The sequence below is a fragment of the Petromyzon marinus genome, chromosome 32, assembly GCF_048934315.1.
Source record: "Petromyzon marinus isolate PM22_M1 ecotype Great Lakes invasive population chromosome 32, UKy_Petmar_22M1.pri1.0, whole genome shotgun sequence".
Taxonomy (NCBI): Eukaryota; Metazoa; Chordata; class Hyperoartia; order Petromyzontiformes; family Petromyzontidae; genus Petromyzon; species Petromyzon marinus.
In genome coordinates, this window is record NC_133698.1 from 14,337,298 (window position 1) to 14,355,301 (window position 18,004).

At 53.9% G+C, this 18,004-nt stretch overlaps 1 protein-coding gene across 1 annotated transcript in view; it reads right to left on the reverse strand.

Moving 5' to 3' along the window:
- LOC116948234 (nectin-1-like) overlaps positions 1-4,643 on the reverse strand; it is a 74,398-nt gene extending 69,755 nt beyond the window's left edge. The window contains exon 1 of the mRNA XM_076071347.1: positions 4,367-4,643. Within this exon, the coding sequence (XP_075927462.1) occupies positions 4,367-4,454 (88 nt within the window). The 5' untranslated portion in view covers positions 4,455-4,643. The remainder of the gene's footprint in view (positions 1-4,366) is intronic.
- Between the last annotated feature and the right edge of the window lie 13,361 nt (positions 4,644-18,004).

An 18,004-nucleotide genomic window follows, 5' to 3' on the forward strand; every position in this document is an offset into this window, starting at 1 on the left:
GAGTTCGATTCCTGCTCAAGGCCAACACACGTGACGATTATTTGAATTGGTCCAAGGCCTCCCTGAGTTCGACTACGCCTCAAAGTAGTACCCGATGCAACCTGTAAGCATCGCCGCTAGGGAGACAAAGGCGGCCGGGCGTGGTGTGGAACGGCAGTGTAATGGTTCGCGCTAAGACCCCGAGACTTAAGTTTGAATTCCGACCATGGCTACCAGCAGCAGCAGTCTATTCCACGGAACCCTTTTTTCCGCGATCAAAATGATAACAAATAAATAAAAGGCTTTATGCTTTCTGGCAAAAAACGTTGGTATTTGCATTGTCTTTGCGCTGTTCACCTTTTAGCATTCTCTGGTCTAACAATGGTGAGACAAATCCATAAAGAAGGCTTTCTGGTGTAGGCCAATCAGCTTAAGGAGACAAGGCATACATTATGATCAAAGCATGTTTGTTTTCATGTTTTACCACAAGCATTGTGTGGTTAATGCAGAATTGATGCCTTGCAATCGGTGTCTATTTACTGTTTGAACATCCTAACACTTGCTGAAAGGATAAAGCCAATTTTTTTTCAGCAGTGTGTCCTTGAGTCCATCTCTCGGTCCGTCCGTATGTTCGCCTTGTCCAATTGTCATTCCGTCCGTGCGACAGCCTGGCCCATCTGTGCGCCTGTTTCCACTCCCGTAAATACGTCTGTCGCACTCGTCAGTTCGATTGTGCTGCTGTGGGACGTAGTTAATTTTGTACTTGTTCTGATTAAAGTTGTATGTTTGGTTGTTGATGCGGTTGTGACGGTGGTTATTGCTGTTGTTATTAATGTAGACATTCTGGTTGTTGATGTAGTTGTGTAGTAGTGGTGGTTACAGTACTGGTGGTTGTAGTGGCGGTGTTGGTGGTTGTAGTGGCGGTGTTGGTGGTTGTGTTGGTGGTTGCAGTGGTGGTGTTGGTGGTTGTGTTGGTGATTGTTGTGGTTGTGTTGGTGGTTGTTGTGGTGGTGTTGGTGGTTGTTGTGGTGGTGTTGGTGGTTGTAGTGGTGGTGGATGTTATGAACGCTGCCATTACTGGCGGAAGCCACAACACTGCGTCTCGGGTCCCTGTCTGAAAATATTTACGTGAACGCAGTCAGAACGATGATAAAGATCCCTCGTGTAGCCCACACAGACTGATGGGGAAAGAGCTATTAGCGACCACCTGTGAAGGCAGGCACGGCGCACGAGGAAATGAGTGGTCAGCACCACCCCCTGCCGCCTTTGTCTCCCCTTGCTGATGATTATACATCAGGTACTCGTTTAAGAATAAATCGATCGGTTCAGATATTCGCCACTGACGATGCCGCTGAGAGAATCAACCTCTCTCCACATACAAAGACAAATATTCCCCGTACGCCTTTAAAAGCTGTGGGGGCAAGTGCTGCCCCCACACACACGTACACATACGTACGCGCACGCACTTATGACGAAACAGAGAAGAACGGAGACGAGACGCCTCTTCCCTGTTTGTCCCTTCACACAACACATTAAGGTTTTACACACTTAATCATCCACTGGTTTCGACCTTGCTGTTACACACTTCCCAACGTGACGAGTGAACCGAAACTGGCCAGACTGCCAGACGTGTAGTGCACCACACAATTCAACAAAGATCACCCGTAACAGCCTAAACTGACTGTAGGAGCAAGTGCTGTTAGTGAGCACCTCCTAAGGCCGGCACGGCAGCCTCAGGGGGTTGGGTGGCCAGCACCAAGACCGGCCGTCTTAGCCTCCCGAGTGCCAATGTTTATACACCTCACCAGGTACTCATTTGCGGCTGAGTCCACCTAGGGGAGGCCCAGGACCGATTCAAATAATAATCGTCACTGCTGGCCGAGAGCGGGAATCCAACTCGGGATCAGTTGCACTACCGCTCCCGCACTCACACGGAGACCCGCACGGAGACTCACACAGAACCAATGTTGGCCAACTTCCAGATGTGTATAGATAGGCAAGGGCCCCCCTCCCTCGCCGTTGTTTTTTGGGGTCTCGGAGAACGCAACACCTTTCCGTACGCAACACAAACTCCTCACGAATGACGTGGTGGGGAGGGCGAGCGAGGGGGAGGTTCACAGGCGGAGTCCGCGTGTCTGGGCGGATTAGCGCGGCCTCGGCCATTCCACGCACGCAGGAGCAGCAGCAATGCCACGGGCTCTCTCTGTTCATCGTAGCCCAAGCCTCGTCGCGCTGATTTGCGATCTCCTCTCCTCGCTCTGCGCGACGCGAACCCGCACTGGCCCCGTCCGCCTGCATAGGCTACACGCGGGCATCTTTGTTTTCGTAAATACTCATTGTAGGCGTGTGTGTGTGTGTTCGTGTAATCTCGGCGACTCTGCCTGTCCGAGTGGCAGACGCGGCTTATCCCGCCTGCCACATATAGCGCGGAAATCTGCGAGTGGTTATCACAACCCGAACCGAGTAAGGAGCGACTGACGCACACACATACACACATGCACTCGTGTGTATATGTGTTTGGCAGGAGAGGTCTCACTCCGAATTAGTCGAGCGGAATTATATTTTTGAAGGAAAATGCCCAAGCCTGTGCTCCATACGATGCTTCGGGTCATCTCGGCCACAATTATGCCCTCCATTCTCTATACTTGGGAAACGTGACCCGCTTGAAACGTGACCCGCCCTCCTGGACATCTGTGATTAAGAGCTTCATATCTAATCGGATTTCTTCAGGATAAATATTCTGATTCTTTAAAGGAACTGCGCCGATTCGAAACAGTCAGGCTCGACTGCCTATCCATCCTGGGTTTAACCAGACTGGATTGTCTGAACTCACAGATCCTTGAAAGATCTGCACAGTCCCATTCTGTGACCTCCTCTGGCAGGCGACGCTGCGTTGGCTGGGTCATTGTCGCCCGCATGCTCAGCCACCACATGCGCGCAAGCTTCAGTTGGGATACGGAGGGTTAAACGTACGCGGCACGGGCTAGAGAAGAGATGGAGCTGATGTGGTACACAAGGATGTGGAGCTGATTGGACATCGATGACCGGTATCAGCGGTGTCCAGATCGGCGTCTAATGAAGATGTTCGTGAAGGACGCTATTGGGCAGTTTGAGGCAGTCGCCCTCCAACAACAGCAAAGGAGCGACGCTCACAACAACAAGCGGAGCTCAGAGTGACTAAAACGCAGCAAGTTGGCGCAGTAGGGAGCACAGGTGGTGCATCTGCCAGTCTTCCCAGTCAGCCCATGGGGTCTCTCCGGTACCCTGTCAGCGAGACAGGTCACGTTGCCTAAAGGTGCACCTAGCCTGGCACAAGCGCCCTGCCGACGTCATCGGCATTTAGTAGCGAACGGCGGTTGTTGTTGTCGTCTTTGTCACCAATGTTAGACTCGAACTCGCGCCCTGCCCCCTCTGCCGCCTCGGTGGCGATGTCTCTGTGCGGGTCTCTGTGCGAGCCCGTGTCCATCTGCGAATCCCCGAGTTCAATGGACTCTGCTGTGTGTGTGGTGTTTGTGCGATGGTGGTGGCGGCGATGTTGCTGTTTGGCGTTGGGTGGCAGATGGTGTTTGATGTTTTATAGCGATGGGAGATGGATGGCGATGGGTTGATGTGTAGCTTTTGGGAAAAGGTGGTCGAGAATGATGTACAGGTGTTGTTGTAACTTGCGGACCAAATCCCGTCTGGGCATCTGTGAATGATATTGATTCGGATGTCGAACTGGCCGCCAAAGGAAATAAACGCCCCCTCCCCCATAGGACGTCGTCCACCGAGGAGATGGAGCCACGTAATTGCCTCGTGTGCCGGGTGGTGTCGCATCGCTCATCGCATCATCGTGAGCCATGGCCACGGCTTGGGGAGGGAGGCTTTCATCCAGCAGTGGATTGACCATGGCTGACGATTATTAAAATCCTGCGCACGCGATACTAATGAATGGCGGTCGTTAGGTGGTGATGGTGATGTGGTGCTGTGATGGTGATGTGGTTCTGTATGTAATAGTGCTGTATTCAGTCTGTTAAAGCTATACGGGGGATATCTGTCTTTGTGCTGCATGTGATGGTGCTGAATGTGATAGGGCTTTATGTGATGGTGCTGAATGTGATGGTGGTGATGAGGTTGTAAGTGATGGTACTGTATGTGATGGTGGTGTAAGTAGTGATGGTGTAGATGATGTTACTGCTGGTGATGGCGCTGTGTAGGTGTGGCCACTGCTAGTGATGGTGTCAGTGGTGGATGTGATGCGAAGTGATGTTGCTGCTGCTGTGGGTGATGTTGTAAGTGATGGTATAGTAGTTGCTGTAGTTGCTGCTGCTGCTGTCGGTGATGTAGGTGGTGATGTAGGTGATGATGGCGATCTTGTCGGTGATGGCGTGGGTGATGGCGCGCTCACCTCGCACACACAGCAACGCAGAGAGGAGAAGCAGAAGAGGGTGGCCGATCCAGGGCTTCTCGCTTTGCGTGGGGCTCTGTGGCGCCATCTTACACAGTCGAGCGAGGAGGTCGCGAGCAATGGAGGCAACCGAGACACAAAGAGAGAGAAAACGGAATGGTGGCGAGAGGGGGATGGAGGAAGCTGCACGGGGATCAGAGCGAGCGACACGCGCGCGCGCTCCCAGCACCCAGCGCGGACTGCGCTCACAGCGCTCACCATGGCAACGCCCCCAGCCTCGCCCCCCCGCCCTTAACAGTTCCGCCCCCTATGCAGATAACCCCGCCCCCTAGGTAAAGATCTCCGCCCCATATAGAGATAACCCCGCCCTTTACACATAAACACGCCTTCTTTATATTGGTCCCGTCTCCTCGCTCCCCTAGCCCCGCCCACCAAGTCGCCTGCTCCACCGCCTCGCACAGAGTTCAAGACCCGCCTCCTCCCCCGCCTGGCCCCACCCTCCCAATCCGCGCTCGCGAAGAGGTTGCGTCCAATCAGAGGAGAGGTCGAGGGAGGGTGTGGGCGCTTGTGGGCGCGTTCGTGATTGGCTGTCGATGGGTGGGAGGCTCGTCATGAGTGGGGCGTCAGGGATGGGAGAACGCTCACCTGGATGACGTCACCTAATTGCAAAGACAAAGAGCCTCCGTGTACAAGTGCTGTTAGCGAGCACCTATTAAGGCAGGAATGGCACGGCACACGAGGGGATGGCCAGAACCTCGCCCGGTCGCCTTTGTCTCCCTAGTGACGATGTTTAGACACCGCACTAGGTATTTATTTCAGGCTGAGTTGACCTAGGGGAGATCCAGGACCAGGTCATATAATCGTCACTGGTGTTGACCGTGAGTGTGAATCGAACCCAGGTAGCCGAGTAGGTAGTAGGGGGTTTGAGAAATGTGACGTCACATCAAAATGCGCAACTTTCAATAAATATAGACAACACGTTCTACTTAATTAAATAGACTTTTTAATAAATGTTTTCTCCTACAACATCAGAGTGCATCGCCACATTAAATATGCACTACAATTACAATAGTTTAAAGCGATTTTAAGCATGTTTTATTTGGGGGGGGGGGGGCAGAGCTTTGTGACGTCATATTTGAGGGGAAATCTGACTTTTTGTGACGCCGTGTGACGATGGGGGGGGGGTTAAAAATCGTCAAAAATCGCGTGACGTCATTGATGGGCGGCCCCACGCGTTCAAGCATGACCTCAACTACGTCGGTATTAGCGCTCTGTACATAACGTCAGACAAAGATCCCCGGTATAGGATAAAAAGAGGCTGTTCCGACAGGTGCTGTTAGCCAACACCGGGTGGGTGGTCAACACCACGCCTGCCCGCCTTTGTCTCCCCAGTGCTGATGTTTACACATCGCACAGGGTAGTCATTTGAGGCTGAGTCAACCGATGGGAGGTCCTGAATCAGATGTTGGTCACTGGTGTTGGTCGTGAACGTAACTCGGGTCATTGGGTTCGTAGCGCAGCGCGCTAACCTCTACCGCTCCCCGAACACTCACAAGATACACACACTCAGATAAACACACAAACACTCTTCACACTCAGACACGACACAGCAGCTCCCACGCTCGCGGCAAGTGCCACGCCACTTGCGTCTCAGGGCGCCTCGCCCTAGGCTGCCGATCTCCACAGGCTCAGCGAGGACGGGGGAGATAAAGGCGGCGTGGGCACAGGGCCGGGCCCAATAACAACGACCTTGGCGAAAATGTGGCATACACCCTTGTGGAGAATACGAGTACTCCCATGACCAAGCAGACACTGTCGACACCAGGACAGGTTTGCTTGCATTGAACCAACGGTGCTGAAATTCGAGTATGCACTCCCAGAAGCACGGGATGAGGAGGTGGGGGAGGGGGACGTGAAGGGCAGGAGACAGCAGGAGGAGATAATGGAAGAGGCGGAAGGAGGAGAAACAGGCGAAGGAGAAAGGCGGTGTAAAGACAGGAGGCGAGTGAGGAGGAGGGAGGATGAGGCTAGCGCTGTGAACGCGACACGGCAGAGGTGCGTCTCTGTGCGCGCCCACGCACACGCGGCGCGTGGTCACGCGAGGAGCGAAGGTGTGCATTGATTGCGGCGCTGCTTGATGGTAATGGCTATTGGAGATGTTGATGGGCGACAGTAATGATTGTAATTGAGGCTTGATGGCGGTGATGATTTGCAGGCGCGTCGAGCGATCGGCCGTGGCCACGCGTCCGATCGTCACAAGGAGAGGCGCGCGTCTCCCCGCGCCTCTCCCCACGCGCGTCTCTCCGCACGGCCACAAACAAATACGCGTCAAGTAGGACAATATGTATTAATCGTAGACATGTTAATTTGGATGTGTTATTTAATGCGCATATTTCTTCACGTGAAAATAAATGACCGTGACGAAAATGTACAACGCTATCAGCATCGTGTCCGTGCGGAGACTCTCAGCAGCGAAATGGACACGCGAGCCCGTCGTGCGTGTTGCACAATGGACTCTATACAGGGACGCTGCTGCGTCAACATTGGCGCGCAAGTACAAACAACAACTCTACATGGTCCGTGTCAATAACCACACTGAGGCCTTAAATAAATAAAAGTTTATAACAGGTGACGCTACGGGAAATGGCCCTTCTTCACAGCTCATGGGCAGGCCATAGAGACGAGGTCGCGATTGTGAGCGAGGCTGAATCAGCGGTGGATATTCAGCAGCACGACCAAGGGCCTGCGAGGGGAGCGACAGGGGCACCTGCCCCGTGAGCTTCAGGCGCGAGTAATCGGCTCGTGCACCCCCTGCAGAAAAGATGAATGATGGAGTAGCGAGAACGCGATCCGTGGTTAATGAGCTCTGTGCTATCACCTCTTCTCTCTCTCCCTTCTCTCTGCACTCTTGTTCCGTCTCTCTTGCTTCCTCCACCTCCTCTCTCTCTCTCTCTGGAAATGTCTCTCTCTTTGAATCGCTCTCTCCCACTCTCCCCACCTCTCGCTTTGTCTATCTCTCGCTCCCTCGCAATCTCCCCTCCTCCCACTTTCTCTCTCGCTCGATTTTTATGCGAATCGCTCCCTCGCGCTCTCCTCTCCCCCTCCACTCCCTCGCTCCGTCTCTCTGTGGATCGCTCCCTCTGCTCCTCTCATCCTTGACGGGAGCGATCGATGCGCCCCGTCTTTATTAGCGCTGACACAAAGACACTGATCGCCCAGGGGCTGCTCCTCCTCACCGCCATCATCATCATTGCCGGGCGCGCGGCTCCACCGCCCCGTCCCGCGCCAAGGCCATGGTCAATCCACTGCTGGATGAAGGATCAAGCTCTCTCCTACGGCCGTAGCCATCTCTCACGAGTCCCGCGACGCGTTACCCGAATGCGCACCTGTGTCAGAGGAGATCCCACATAAAGTGGCAGTTGGCTCCAACGCCCAAATACAGGACCACAAAGCTTGGACAATTTTTGTACGCCAGGTCTGTCCGTGATTGTCCTTCGCATAGAGACCCCCCGGGTGTACGAGCGAGATAGATTATTCCACACTGCAATTTTTTTACCACTGGTGAGGGCAGTTTACTGGCCAGGGCGGAAACGTGGCAGTCGGATATCCGCCTACTCGAGGCCTCTCTTTCTGATTTACATCGCAGAGTCATTGTGCCACCGCTCCCCGCCACGCACGCGATATGCAAACGATATGCAAATACAATACACATGGTATGCTAATTATCACTTAGGCTAATGGAGCGAATAGGAGGGTACAAACGAGACGGGAAAAACGAGGCAATTCACAGCACCGCTGGGGGTGGGATCATTACGCGCGTATATAACCGAACTCGCTCCGAATCACCCTGAGGGACAGAGCAGCACGTGGGCGAGTTAGCGACCACGCATTATTGCCTGTTAAGCACAGTGACGATGGACATGCAGGCGATTCGCATCCTTATCCTCCTTCCCATATTTGTCCCTTTACGTAAAAGAACAAGTATTGTTTCACATCCCATAAACCGCACGGCCTTCCCTCTGGGAATTGCATAATATAAGCAGCACTGGTTCAACACAAGCAACACATTCTGGACCGGTTGCGACATTCGGTGTCTCATCAGCAGAGTGGCGGTGACGTCACCACGGCGTTTGTGCCAGGCAATGTACACAAAGACAACACTCATTCACTCCCTCGCTCACACACTCAGCAGAACAGGGGGAGAAGCACACAAACTCCACACAGAAAGGCTGTTCGCGGGTAAGGATCCAAACCCAAGGGTGATGTGATTCGGGACCTGGCTCTGAGCACCACGCACGGTGTTATGGCTCTGCACGCTGCTCTGAGACGAGGCATCATCAGCATGACGGTCATCGTCAGCAATTGAACCTCCCCCACACTCCGCGTGCCGCTTCCACCGACTCCGCCAGTGCGGCGACAGCTCATCCGGGTTTTGGTCAATACATTTCGGAATCACACCAGGGTAACCAATCACGACAAAACCGGTAACCATAGAATAGAGTACCGGTTCTAAAACGGTTATAAAGTGGAACTCGTTTCCAGTGGATGGCCAGTAATGAATTCAACTCACCTGAGAAACGTTCCCATTGTTCAACCGGTCGCGCCTGGAGATGGAATCCAACCTGCAACCTCCTGGGTTGCTAGTCCAGTGTGCTGACCATCGTCATGAAAAAAATAAAGTAAATGTAACACACTCCCTTAGCCACACTGCCTCATAGGAATGCATATTGTCAGCACCGCTGGTTCCACACAAACATGCAGAGTGTGGGCCGGTTTCCACATTCAGCGTCTCATCAGCAGTCAGGCTTTTGCGGTTAGCGCGCAGCACTACGAACCCGGCGACCCGAGTTCGATACCCGCTCACGGACAACACGAGTGACGATGATCTGAACCGGTCTTGGTCGTCCCCTAGATTGACTCGGCCATTAATGAGTACCTCGTTCGTTGTGTAAAGTCGCCATTAGGGAGACAAAGGCAGCCGGGCGTGTTGCTGGCCACCCACTCCCTCGTGTGCCGTGCCAGTATTCACTGGTACTGGCCAACAGCATTTGCCCCAAGAGTCTGTTGAGGGTATACGGGGGATCTTTGTCTTTATATATACACCATGATAGTGCCACGACTGGGTGGCGACACGTGCTTATTACGGCTTTGTACAGTGACGTTCCGGGGTGATTTGTGAAAATTAGTGACGAATGCGTGTGGGTGTGAAGAGCGCGGAGCGTGCCAACACCTGCGAATTGCTGTCACATCTCACCCCGAGTGTGTTGGGGACAAATGCTGTTAGCGAGCACCTATTACGACCCCGCAAAGCGCACGAAGAGGTGGGGGTGGCTACGAGCACGCCCAGTCACATTTGTCTTCCAAAGTTCTGGTGTCTGCACATCGCGATAAGGTGCTAATTTTATTCTGGCCGAGTGGACCTTGTGGATGTAACAACAACCGCCATTCGCTACTAAGTGGCGGTGACGTCACCACGACGCTTGTGCCAGGCCATGTGCACCTTGAGGCCACGTGAAGTGTCGAATGCCGGCTGGCAGGAGGTCACGGGACAGACCAAAGTGCCACGGGTCGACTGACTAAGATGACTGAGATGACCGGCTGATACACCACCTGTGCCCCTTACTGTGCCAACCTGCTGTGCTTTAGCCACCCGGCGCTCCGCTCGTTGTTGTGAGCGTCGCTCCTCCGCCCTCCGTTGTTGTTGGAGGGCGACTGCCTCCAACTGCGTCCTTCACGAGCCTCTTCCACAGAGGCCGATCTTGACACCGCTGGTACCAGTCATCGGCAAGTCCACTCAGCTCCACGTCCTCCTGTACCACATCACTCCATCTCCTCTCTAGCCCGTGCCGCGCCCGTTTAGCCCCCTCAATCCGGCCGAATAAAAGCTGTTTCGGCATGCGGTGGCTGGGCATGCGGGCTACATGACCCAGCCAACGCAGCGTCGCCTGCCAGAGGATGTCACAGAATGGGACTGTGCAGATCTTTCAAGGATCTGTGAGTTCAGACAATCCAGTCTGGTTAAACCCAGGATGGATAGGCAGTCGAGCGTTACGCAACCGATGAAAATATATTGCCGCTCGACTCATTCGGAGTGAGACCTCTGCTGTTAAACTGGAGCCGGTCATAAGCACACTGCCCAGGTATGGGAAACTCTCCATAAGGGACTCTATACAGGGACGCTGCTGCGTCAACATTTGCGCGCAAGCACAAACGACAACTCGACATGGTCCGTGTCAATAACCACACTGAGGCCTTAAATAAATAAAAGTTTATAACAGGTGACGCTACGGGAAATGGCCCTTCTTCACAGCTCATGGGCAGGCCATAGAGACGAGGTTGCGATTGTGAGCGAGGCTGAATCAGCGGTGGATATTCAGCAGCACGACCAAGGGCCTGCGAGGGGAGCGCCAGGGGCACCTGGCCCCGTGAGCTTCAGGCGCGAGTAATCGGCTCGTGCACCTCCTGCAGCAAAGATGAATGATGGAGTAGCGAGAACGCGATCATCACCGATTGGGAGTTGTGGGGGTGGAGTGTCCGATGGTACAAAATACCCAGGCAAGTGCTTAGTTTTGGTGGGGCTGATGGTAAGGCCCCATCTCTTAGTGGCACGCTCCAGTCTCAGCAGCAGCGTTTCCAACTCCTCCTCTGAATGAGCAGCTATTACCAAATCATCGGCATACATAACGTGGTTGAGCAATAGGGAGCCATCCCTTGACTGCACCCCGGCATCGATCAGCCTCCCATTAAATCTGTACCAAATGGAGATTCCCCCGGTACAGATATTGAAGGCTTCACGAACTACGTGGTCAAAATAGATGTTAAATAATGTGGCAGCCAGGGGACATCCCTCTCGCACCCCAAGGTGTACAGGGAATGGCTCTGACTCCCGGCCATGTAGTTTTACTCGGGCCCGCTCACCATCATGAAGGTCCTTAATGATCGTGAGCAGAGGGTCAGGGACTCCAAAAGCACGAAGAACAACCCAGAGCCCAGGCCTACTGATGGTATCATAGGCCTTGACCAGGTCAATAAAGCAGAGATGTAGGTCTTGCTGGAATTCCCCACACCTCTGCTGTAGCAGACGGACAGAAAATATGGTATCTGTGCAGGACCGCCCTTTCCTGAAACCACATTGGGGCTCCGCAAGCCTCTCCTCAGCGTGCCTGGCAAGGCGATGTTGAATAATCCTTGCCAGGACCTTTCCCGGCACACGGAGGAGTGAGATGCCCCTGTAATTGTTACAGTTTGTGCGGTCCCCCTTCTTAAAGAGGGGGACCACCAGGGCATCCTTCCAATCCTGCGGAACCCTGACTGTTGTTATGATGTCATATAGGGCAGTCTGTGCACAAACGCCACCCTCCCTCAGCGTTTCGCTTGGGAGATCATCTCTGCCCGGTTCCTTTCCTGGTCTCAGACTCCGGATCGCCTTCAGTACTTCTTCAACAGTTGGCACCTCTGCCAGCCACTCACAGGGGGTGACTTCTTCCAATATTTGAGGCACCGCAGACTCAGCAGGGTCATCCCCACTTTGTGCCACGATGTTTTCCTGGCTGAGGGATTTCCCCTCCCCCAGGACCTCACAGAAATGCTCAGCAAATCTGCAAACCTGTTCCTGGGGGTCGGAGATTGGATGACCGTTTTTTCTCCTAATGATGGTAATAGGTGTGGCGCTGCAGGTTACTTTTTTGATGGAGTTAAATAGAGATTTGTGATCGCGGGCCACTGAGGCAGACTCCATCTCCTCAGTAACCCGCGTGGTCGTAAACACACACACACACACGGATGTTCACGACACACGCACAACAACAATAACACACATAGATGTGTCTTTAAGAGATCTACGTTTTGCAAGCACAGTTATGGAAGGACATAACTGTGGCCTAGAAGACCCGGAGCTTCGTATGGAGCAATTGGCCAGGTAGCTTTCACACAGCGTTACGCATCCGATGAAAAAATAATACCGCTCGATTGCTTCGGAATGAGTCCCCAATTGCCAAACCGGAGCTGGTCATTAGTACACTGCCCAGGAACTCCACTCTACACAACTGCCCCATCACTCTCTACACAACTGCCCCATCACTCATTGGGAGTTGAGGGGGTGGAGTGTTTGATGGCTCAGAATATCCAGACAGGCTTGTTGGGGCTGATGGTAAGGCTCCATGTGTGCGTATAGCATGCTCGTGGTTCAGCAGTCGAGTATCCAACTTCTTCTCAAAGTTAGCATCAATTACCAGCGTACATAACATGGCTAACCAATAGGGAGCCATCCCTCGACCGCACCCGGGCATCGCTCGTCAATTCCTCGTGTGCACGCCACTCGTAAGCCAATATATACCCTCGGCACATGTAGACACGTACACCACACACGCACGTACAAACCACACACATTGACGTTACAATTTTACATTACCTTAACAAAATATATCTGTAAGAAAAAAGAAGGCAATTTTGAATCATGAATAAAATATATGGAAAGTGCATTTTAACTGTAGATTTGTCTTCGTAGAAGAGGAGACAAATCTGTGAGTGACGGCGAGAGGGTGGCCTTTCATCAGCCTGTTATTGCGCACGGCAGATGCGTTCGCTTGGGGAGTGCGCGACAGGAACGATCAGAAGAGTGGCCGGGCCGAGCCGTACCCAGACTCGAACCTCATTCAATGCGCGCGTCCTGCGCATTCCGAACACAATTTCATCATCATCATCAGTATCATACTCATTTTGCATGACGCTCTCTAAGAAGGGGGTGTTCGCCTGCCCCAACCTTCTGCTGCCCTCCACTTTTCTGCGGGGGATGCTCCAGTAACCTGGGGGCCGCGCTCTTCATCGTGACGGGGGCCCCGTTGTGAGCTCGCCGCCGTGATGGACAAGGAATGTGGCGGCGTCATTCACCAGTGGACAATGCTCGCACTGTGCGCGGCGGGGAAGGCCGGGATTGGATTAATCGCGGAATTCCGCGGGTTCACCCGGACTCGTTTTCAGGACGGAACTGCCAGGTTCGTCGCAGTAGGCGGGCGATGTTGTCGCTGCTGCTGTGCGTTGCAGGTAATGTTTTCAGCATTGGGATGTGGTTTGGCCAATACCAGCTACGTTGTGTGTGCGGGTTTAGCTGTTGGAGGAAACCCAAGTAGAAGAGGGGGAGAGAATACAAACTACACATACTCAGTCTTACACACTCTCACACTAACACATACTCACACTCACGAGAACAGAGAGAGAACATACATACTCCACACAGAGAGGCCCCCGAGTCGGGAATTGAACCCAGGTGCTTCTTTCTGTGAGGTGCAAGTGAAACCACGACGTCGCAAAAAATCGTCTCTGAAAAGGGAAAACATAATAGGCAATGGCCTTTCCCTACAGCACACCCGAAGGCCATTGTCCGAAACGTCGCCCGTTATATATAAACTAGCTTGTTTGACCGTCCTAGGATGGAAGCTGAAATATTTTCGAAAAAAATGAGCAGAGTATAATTGTGTCTTCTGTAAATTTAATGGCAGTGAATCTTGCACAAAAGTGTGTCATCAAACACTTCACTGCAGTTCACTGTAGCACTGTATATAACTGACCTTCAATTTGTTCAAATTCACTGCTCTGATACTATATTATCTTCTGATTTCGGTCGTTGGGGTTGAAATTAATTGGAATTCGACACAATATCTGGAAAATCACCAAGAAATGTCTATTTTACCACAATGTAGAAATATAAATTAGACTGACCTTTTGTCTCAAGTGCTGAAGCCATAAAGACACCAAATCCACTTTGTTGCTGCGTATAATTATTTCTTAGATTAACTTTCAATAAAGAAACGTCAAACTTAAAGCGAATTTGCGAAATACAAATTCTTTCCGCTCGACCTTCTGCGTGAGTGTAAAAATCCACCCGCTCATGAATATTCATGACGGGGGCTGTGCGGAGTGACGTCACGCGCGTTACACACAGACAAACACGCTTGGCTCATTATAGTAGTAATTTAGTTTGAAGACACAGCGGTATGACCGGATGTGTTGAGTTAGGGGAATGGCTTGTTGGTCATTACCATCAGCCAAGTAGTTGCCATCTCTCACGATTGTAAAATCCACGGATGCATCTGCACACGAACCGATTTCACCGCTCCATCTCTACTTTAGACGTCCTCTATTTGACGTAATCACCATATTTATGGACTACGTGTCATTGCAGGTAGGACCCGATGTAAAAAAATACCCCCTTCTCTTCCTTCCCCCCTCATCCTCCCCCTATTCCTCTCGCTCCTCCCCCCACCCCCTCCCTTATGAATCCCTTTGAAGATGCCGCGCGGTCCTTCAGGCCGTTTGCGTCCCAGCGATGAATCAGCGCCACCGCTGTTACAGCGCAAACGACCAAAGCACGATCCCTAATTGATGTGAGTGCCTCTGTTGCTCTCCACAGATCCCCCCCCCCCACTCCTCCTCTCACAGATACCCCCCTCACTGACTTTCCGCGCCCATTAACCAATCACGTCACCTGCATTCTCCATTGATAAGTCACCCGCAATGAACGCCCCGCCGACTCTCATCTCTCCACACACGAACGACGAAGCCCCCCCGCCCCCTCCCAATGGCTATTGCAAGCTGTTGTGGCGATTGCTGTTAGCGAGTAACACTTATGAAGGACGGACGGATGGATGACACGGCACACGAGGGGGTGGTGTGGCCAGATTCACGCCGACCGTCTTTGTCTCTCCAATGCTAATATTTACATCTCGCACCAGGTACTCATTTGAGACTGAGTCGACCTAGAAGATGGCCAGGACCGTTTCAAATAATCGCCACTGGTGTTGGAGGTTGCCGTGAGCGGGATTAATGGAACTCGGGTGACCGGGTTCGTAGCGCAGCGTGCTCACCGCGACGCCACCGCTCCCCACAACACAAAGCGCGCGTGCAGTGCGCGCTCCCGTGCGCGATTGGATCGCGGACACATTCAGGCAGTAAAATAACAAACAAACAAATCCGATAATGCCCGAGACCCATACATTCAGCAGCCTACACGTCTCCTCCGCCCCCACGCCCCGCAGAGCTCAGTTCAGAGAAGGGGGGGGGGGGGGCGTACCACCCCCCCTAAAAAAAATTCGGCCCAACATCGAACGGAGGGTCCTTCCCTAGAGACTTCTGACAGCTCGCCAGCGTTGGTCGAAGGTCGCCCATCCTATCAACCGCGTGGTTGCCGTGTGGTGGTGGGCACCAGCAAAGGGCAGTGCATTCACATGAATGAAGACATTAATTAATTAGTTTATTAATTGTGAATAACGAATTGTCACAATTTTATCGCGTCAACCCCTAGGGTAGAGTTTCCACCTGTCCGAGTTTGACGGTGACAATCCGAGAATTGATGACACATGTGCTCAGTGGCAGGAATTGATTGTTGCCGATATGCAGTACAGGCGTTGTGTTGAACCTTAGTTCGGTTATTGCGCAGTGTTGATAGCCCGAGTGCAGACTGAGAGATCCGCCCCCGGGTCTCCTCTGCATTGTACAAGGTGGCGGCCCTAGCACTCATTCATTCATTCAACTGCCAGGTCGATCAGTAGCTCTCCCACCCACGCACGAGGGTTGCTGCCACCTGCCTGGTAATTGACATCGGCATTCGGGTGGCGGGAATAGACTCGTATCGAGGATTTGGTGTTGGTATAGCCTCGGCCCTGTTACACCTGTGACCTGCACAGTTCTGGTGATCCCCATACCCACTCCACTTACATCTCCCCCTCGTCATCCAAACACTCACTCCACTTACATATCCTCCCCGCGTGAGCTGATATTGCTGTTAGAACGCTTGAATTGCGCTTTGAACTGGATTCCTTAAATCAATGTAATCCACACTGTTGTTTCCGATTTTGCCACGCCGTGTGTTGGTGCTCTGTTGACGTGATCCCGTATTCTTTTGTATTCGCACTGATTTATAATTGCGCCTAATTGCATAATTGTGCAATAGACTACAATCACATAATCCGGGGCTCGCAGCGCACCGACTGAACGACTTCACTGCTACTCATTTAATGATGAGCACTTGGAGCGGTGTGTGACCATCAGAAATAGGGAGACAAAGGCAGCCGGGCGTGGTGCTCCACCCCCTCGTGTGCCGTGCGGGCCTTCATAAGTGACTCTGCTCGCTAGCATACAGCACTGTCCCAAAATCCGGTGTGGGTAACCGTGGAAGGAGGTGAGGAGGGAGTGAGTTGAGGGGAGGGGGGAGTTGAGGGGGGGGGAGTTGAGGGGGGGGAGTTGAGGGGGGGGAGTTGAGGGGGGGAGTTGAGGGGGGGGAGTTGAGGGGGTGGGGGGGAGTTGAGAGGGGGGGGCGGAGTTGAGGGGGGGAGTTGAGAGGGGGGGCGGAGTTGAGGGGGGGGAGTTGAGAGGGGGGGCGGAGTTGAGAGGGGGAGTTGAGAGGGGGGGTTGAGGGGTGGGAATTGAGGGGGGGGGGAGTTTAGGGGGGGAGTTTAGGGGGGGAGTTGAGGGGGGGGAGTTGAAGGGGGGGGAGTGGAAGGGGAGGGAGTTGAAGGGGGGGGAGTTGAGTGGGGGGGAGTTTAGGGGGGGAGTTGAGGGGGGGGGAGTTGAAGGGGGGGGGAGTTGAGGGGGGGGAGTGGAAGGGGGGGGAGTGGAAGGGGGGGGGAGTTGAGGGGGGGAGTTGAAGGGGGGGGAGTTGAAGGGGGGGGAGTTGAAGGGGGGGGAGTTTAGGGGGGGAGTTGAGGGGTGGGAGTGGAAGGGGGGGAGTTGAAGGGGGGGGAGTTGAGGGGGGAGTTGAAGGGGGGGAGTTGAGGGGGGGGGAGTTGAAGGGGGGGGAGTTGAAGGGGGGGGGAGTTGAGGGGGGAGTTGAAGGGGGGGGAGTTTAGGGGGGGAGTTGAGGGGTGGGAGTGGAAGGGGGGGAGTTGAAGGGGGGGGGGGAGTTGAGGGGGAGTTGAAGGGGGGGGAGTTGAAGGGGGGGAGTTGAGGGGGGGGAGTTGAGGGGGAGGAGTTGAAGGGGGGGGAGTGGAAGGGGGGGCAGTTGAGGGGGGGAGTTGAAGGGGGGGAGTTGAGGGGGGAGAGTTGAAGGGAGGGGAGTTGAGGGGGGGGAGTTGAAGTGGGGGGAGTTGAGGGGGGGGAGTTGAAGGGGGGGAGTTGAAGGGGGGGAGTGGAAGGGGGGGGAGTTGAGGGGGGGGGGAGTTGAAGGGGAGGGAGTTGAAGGGGGGAGTGGAAGGGGGGGAGTTGAGGGGGGGGAGTGGAAGGGGGGGTTGAAAGGGGGGGGAGTTGAGGGGGGGGTTGAGGGGGGGGAGTTGAAGGGGGGGAGTTGAAGGGGGGGGAGTTGAGGGGGGGGGGAGTTGAGGGGGGGGGAGTTGAGGGGGGGAGTTGAAGGGGGGGGAGTTGAAGGGGGGAGTTGAGGGGGGGGGAGTTGAGGGGGAGGAGTTGAAGGGGGGAGTGGAAGGGGGGGGAGTTGAGGGGGGGGAGTTGAAGGGGGGGAGTTGAGGGGGGGGAGTTGAGGGGGGGAGTTGAAGGGGGGGAGTTGAAGGGGGGTAGTTTAGGGGGGGGGAGTTGAGGAGGAGGAGTTGAAGGGGGGGGGGAGTGGAAGGGGGGGGAGTTGAGGGGGGGGGGAGTTGAAGGGGGGGGAGTTGAGGGGAGGGAGTTGAGGGGGGGGGGAGTTGAGGGGGGGAG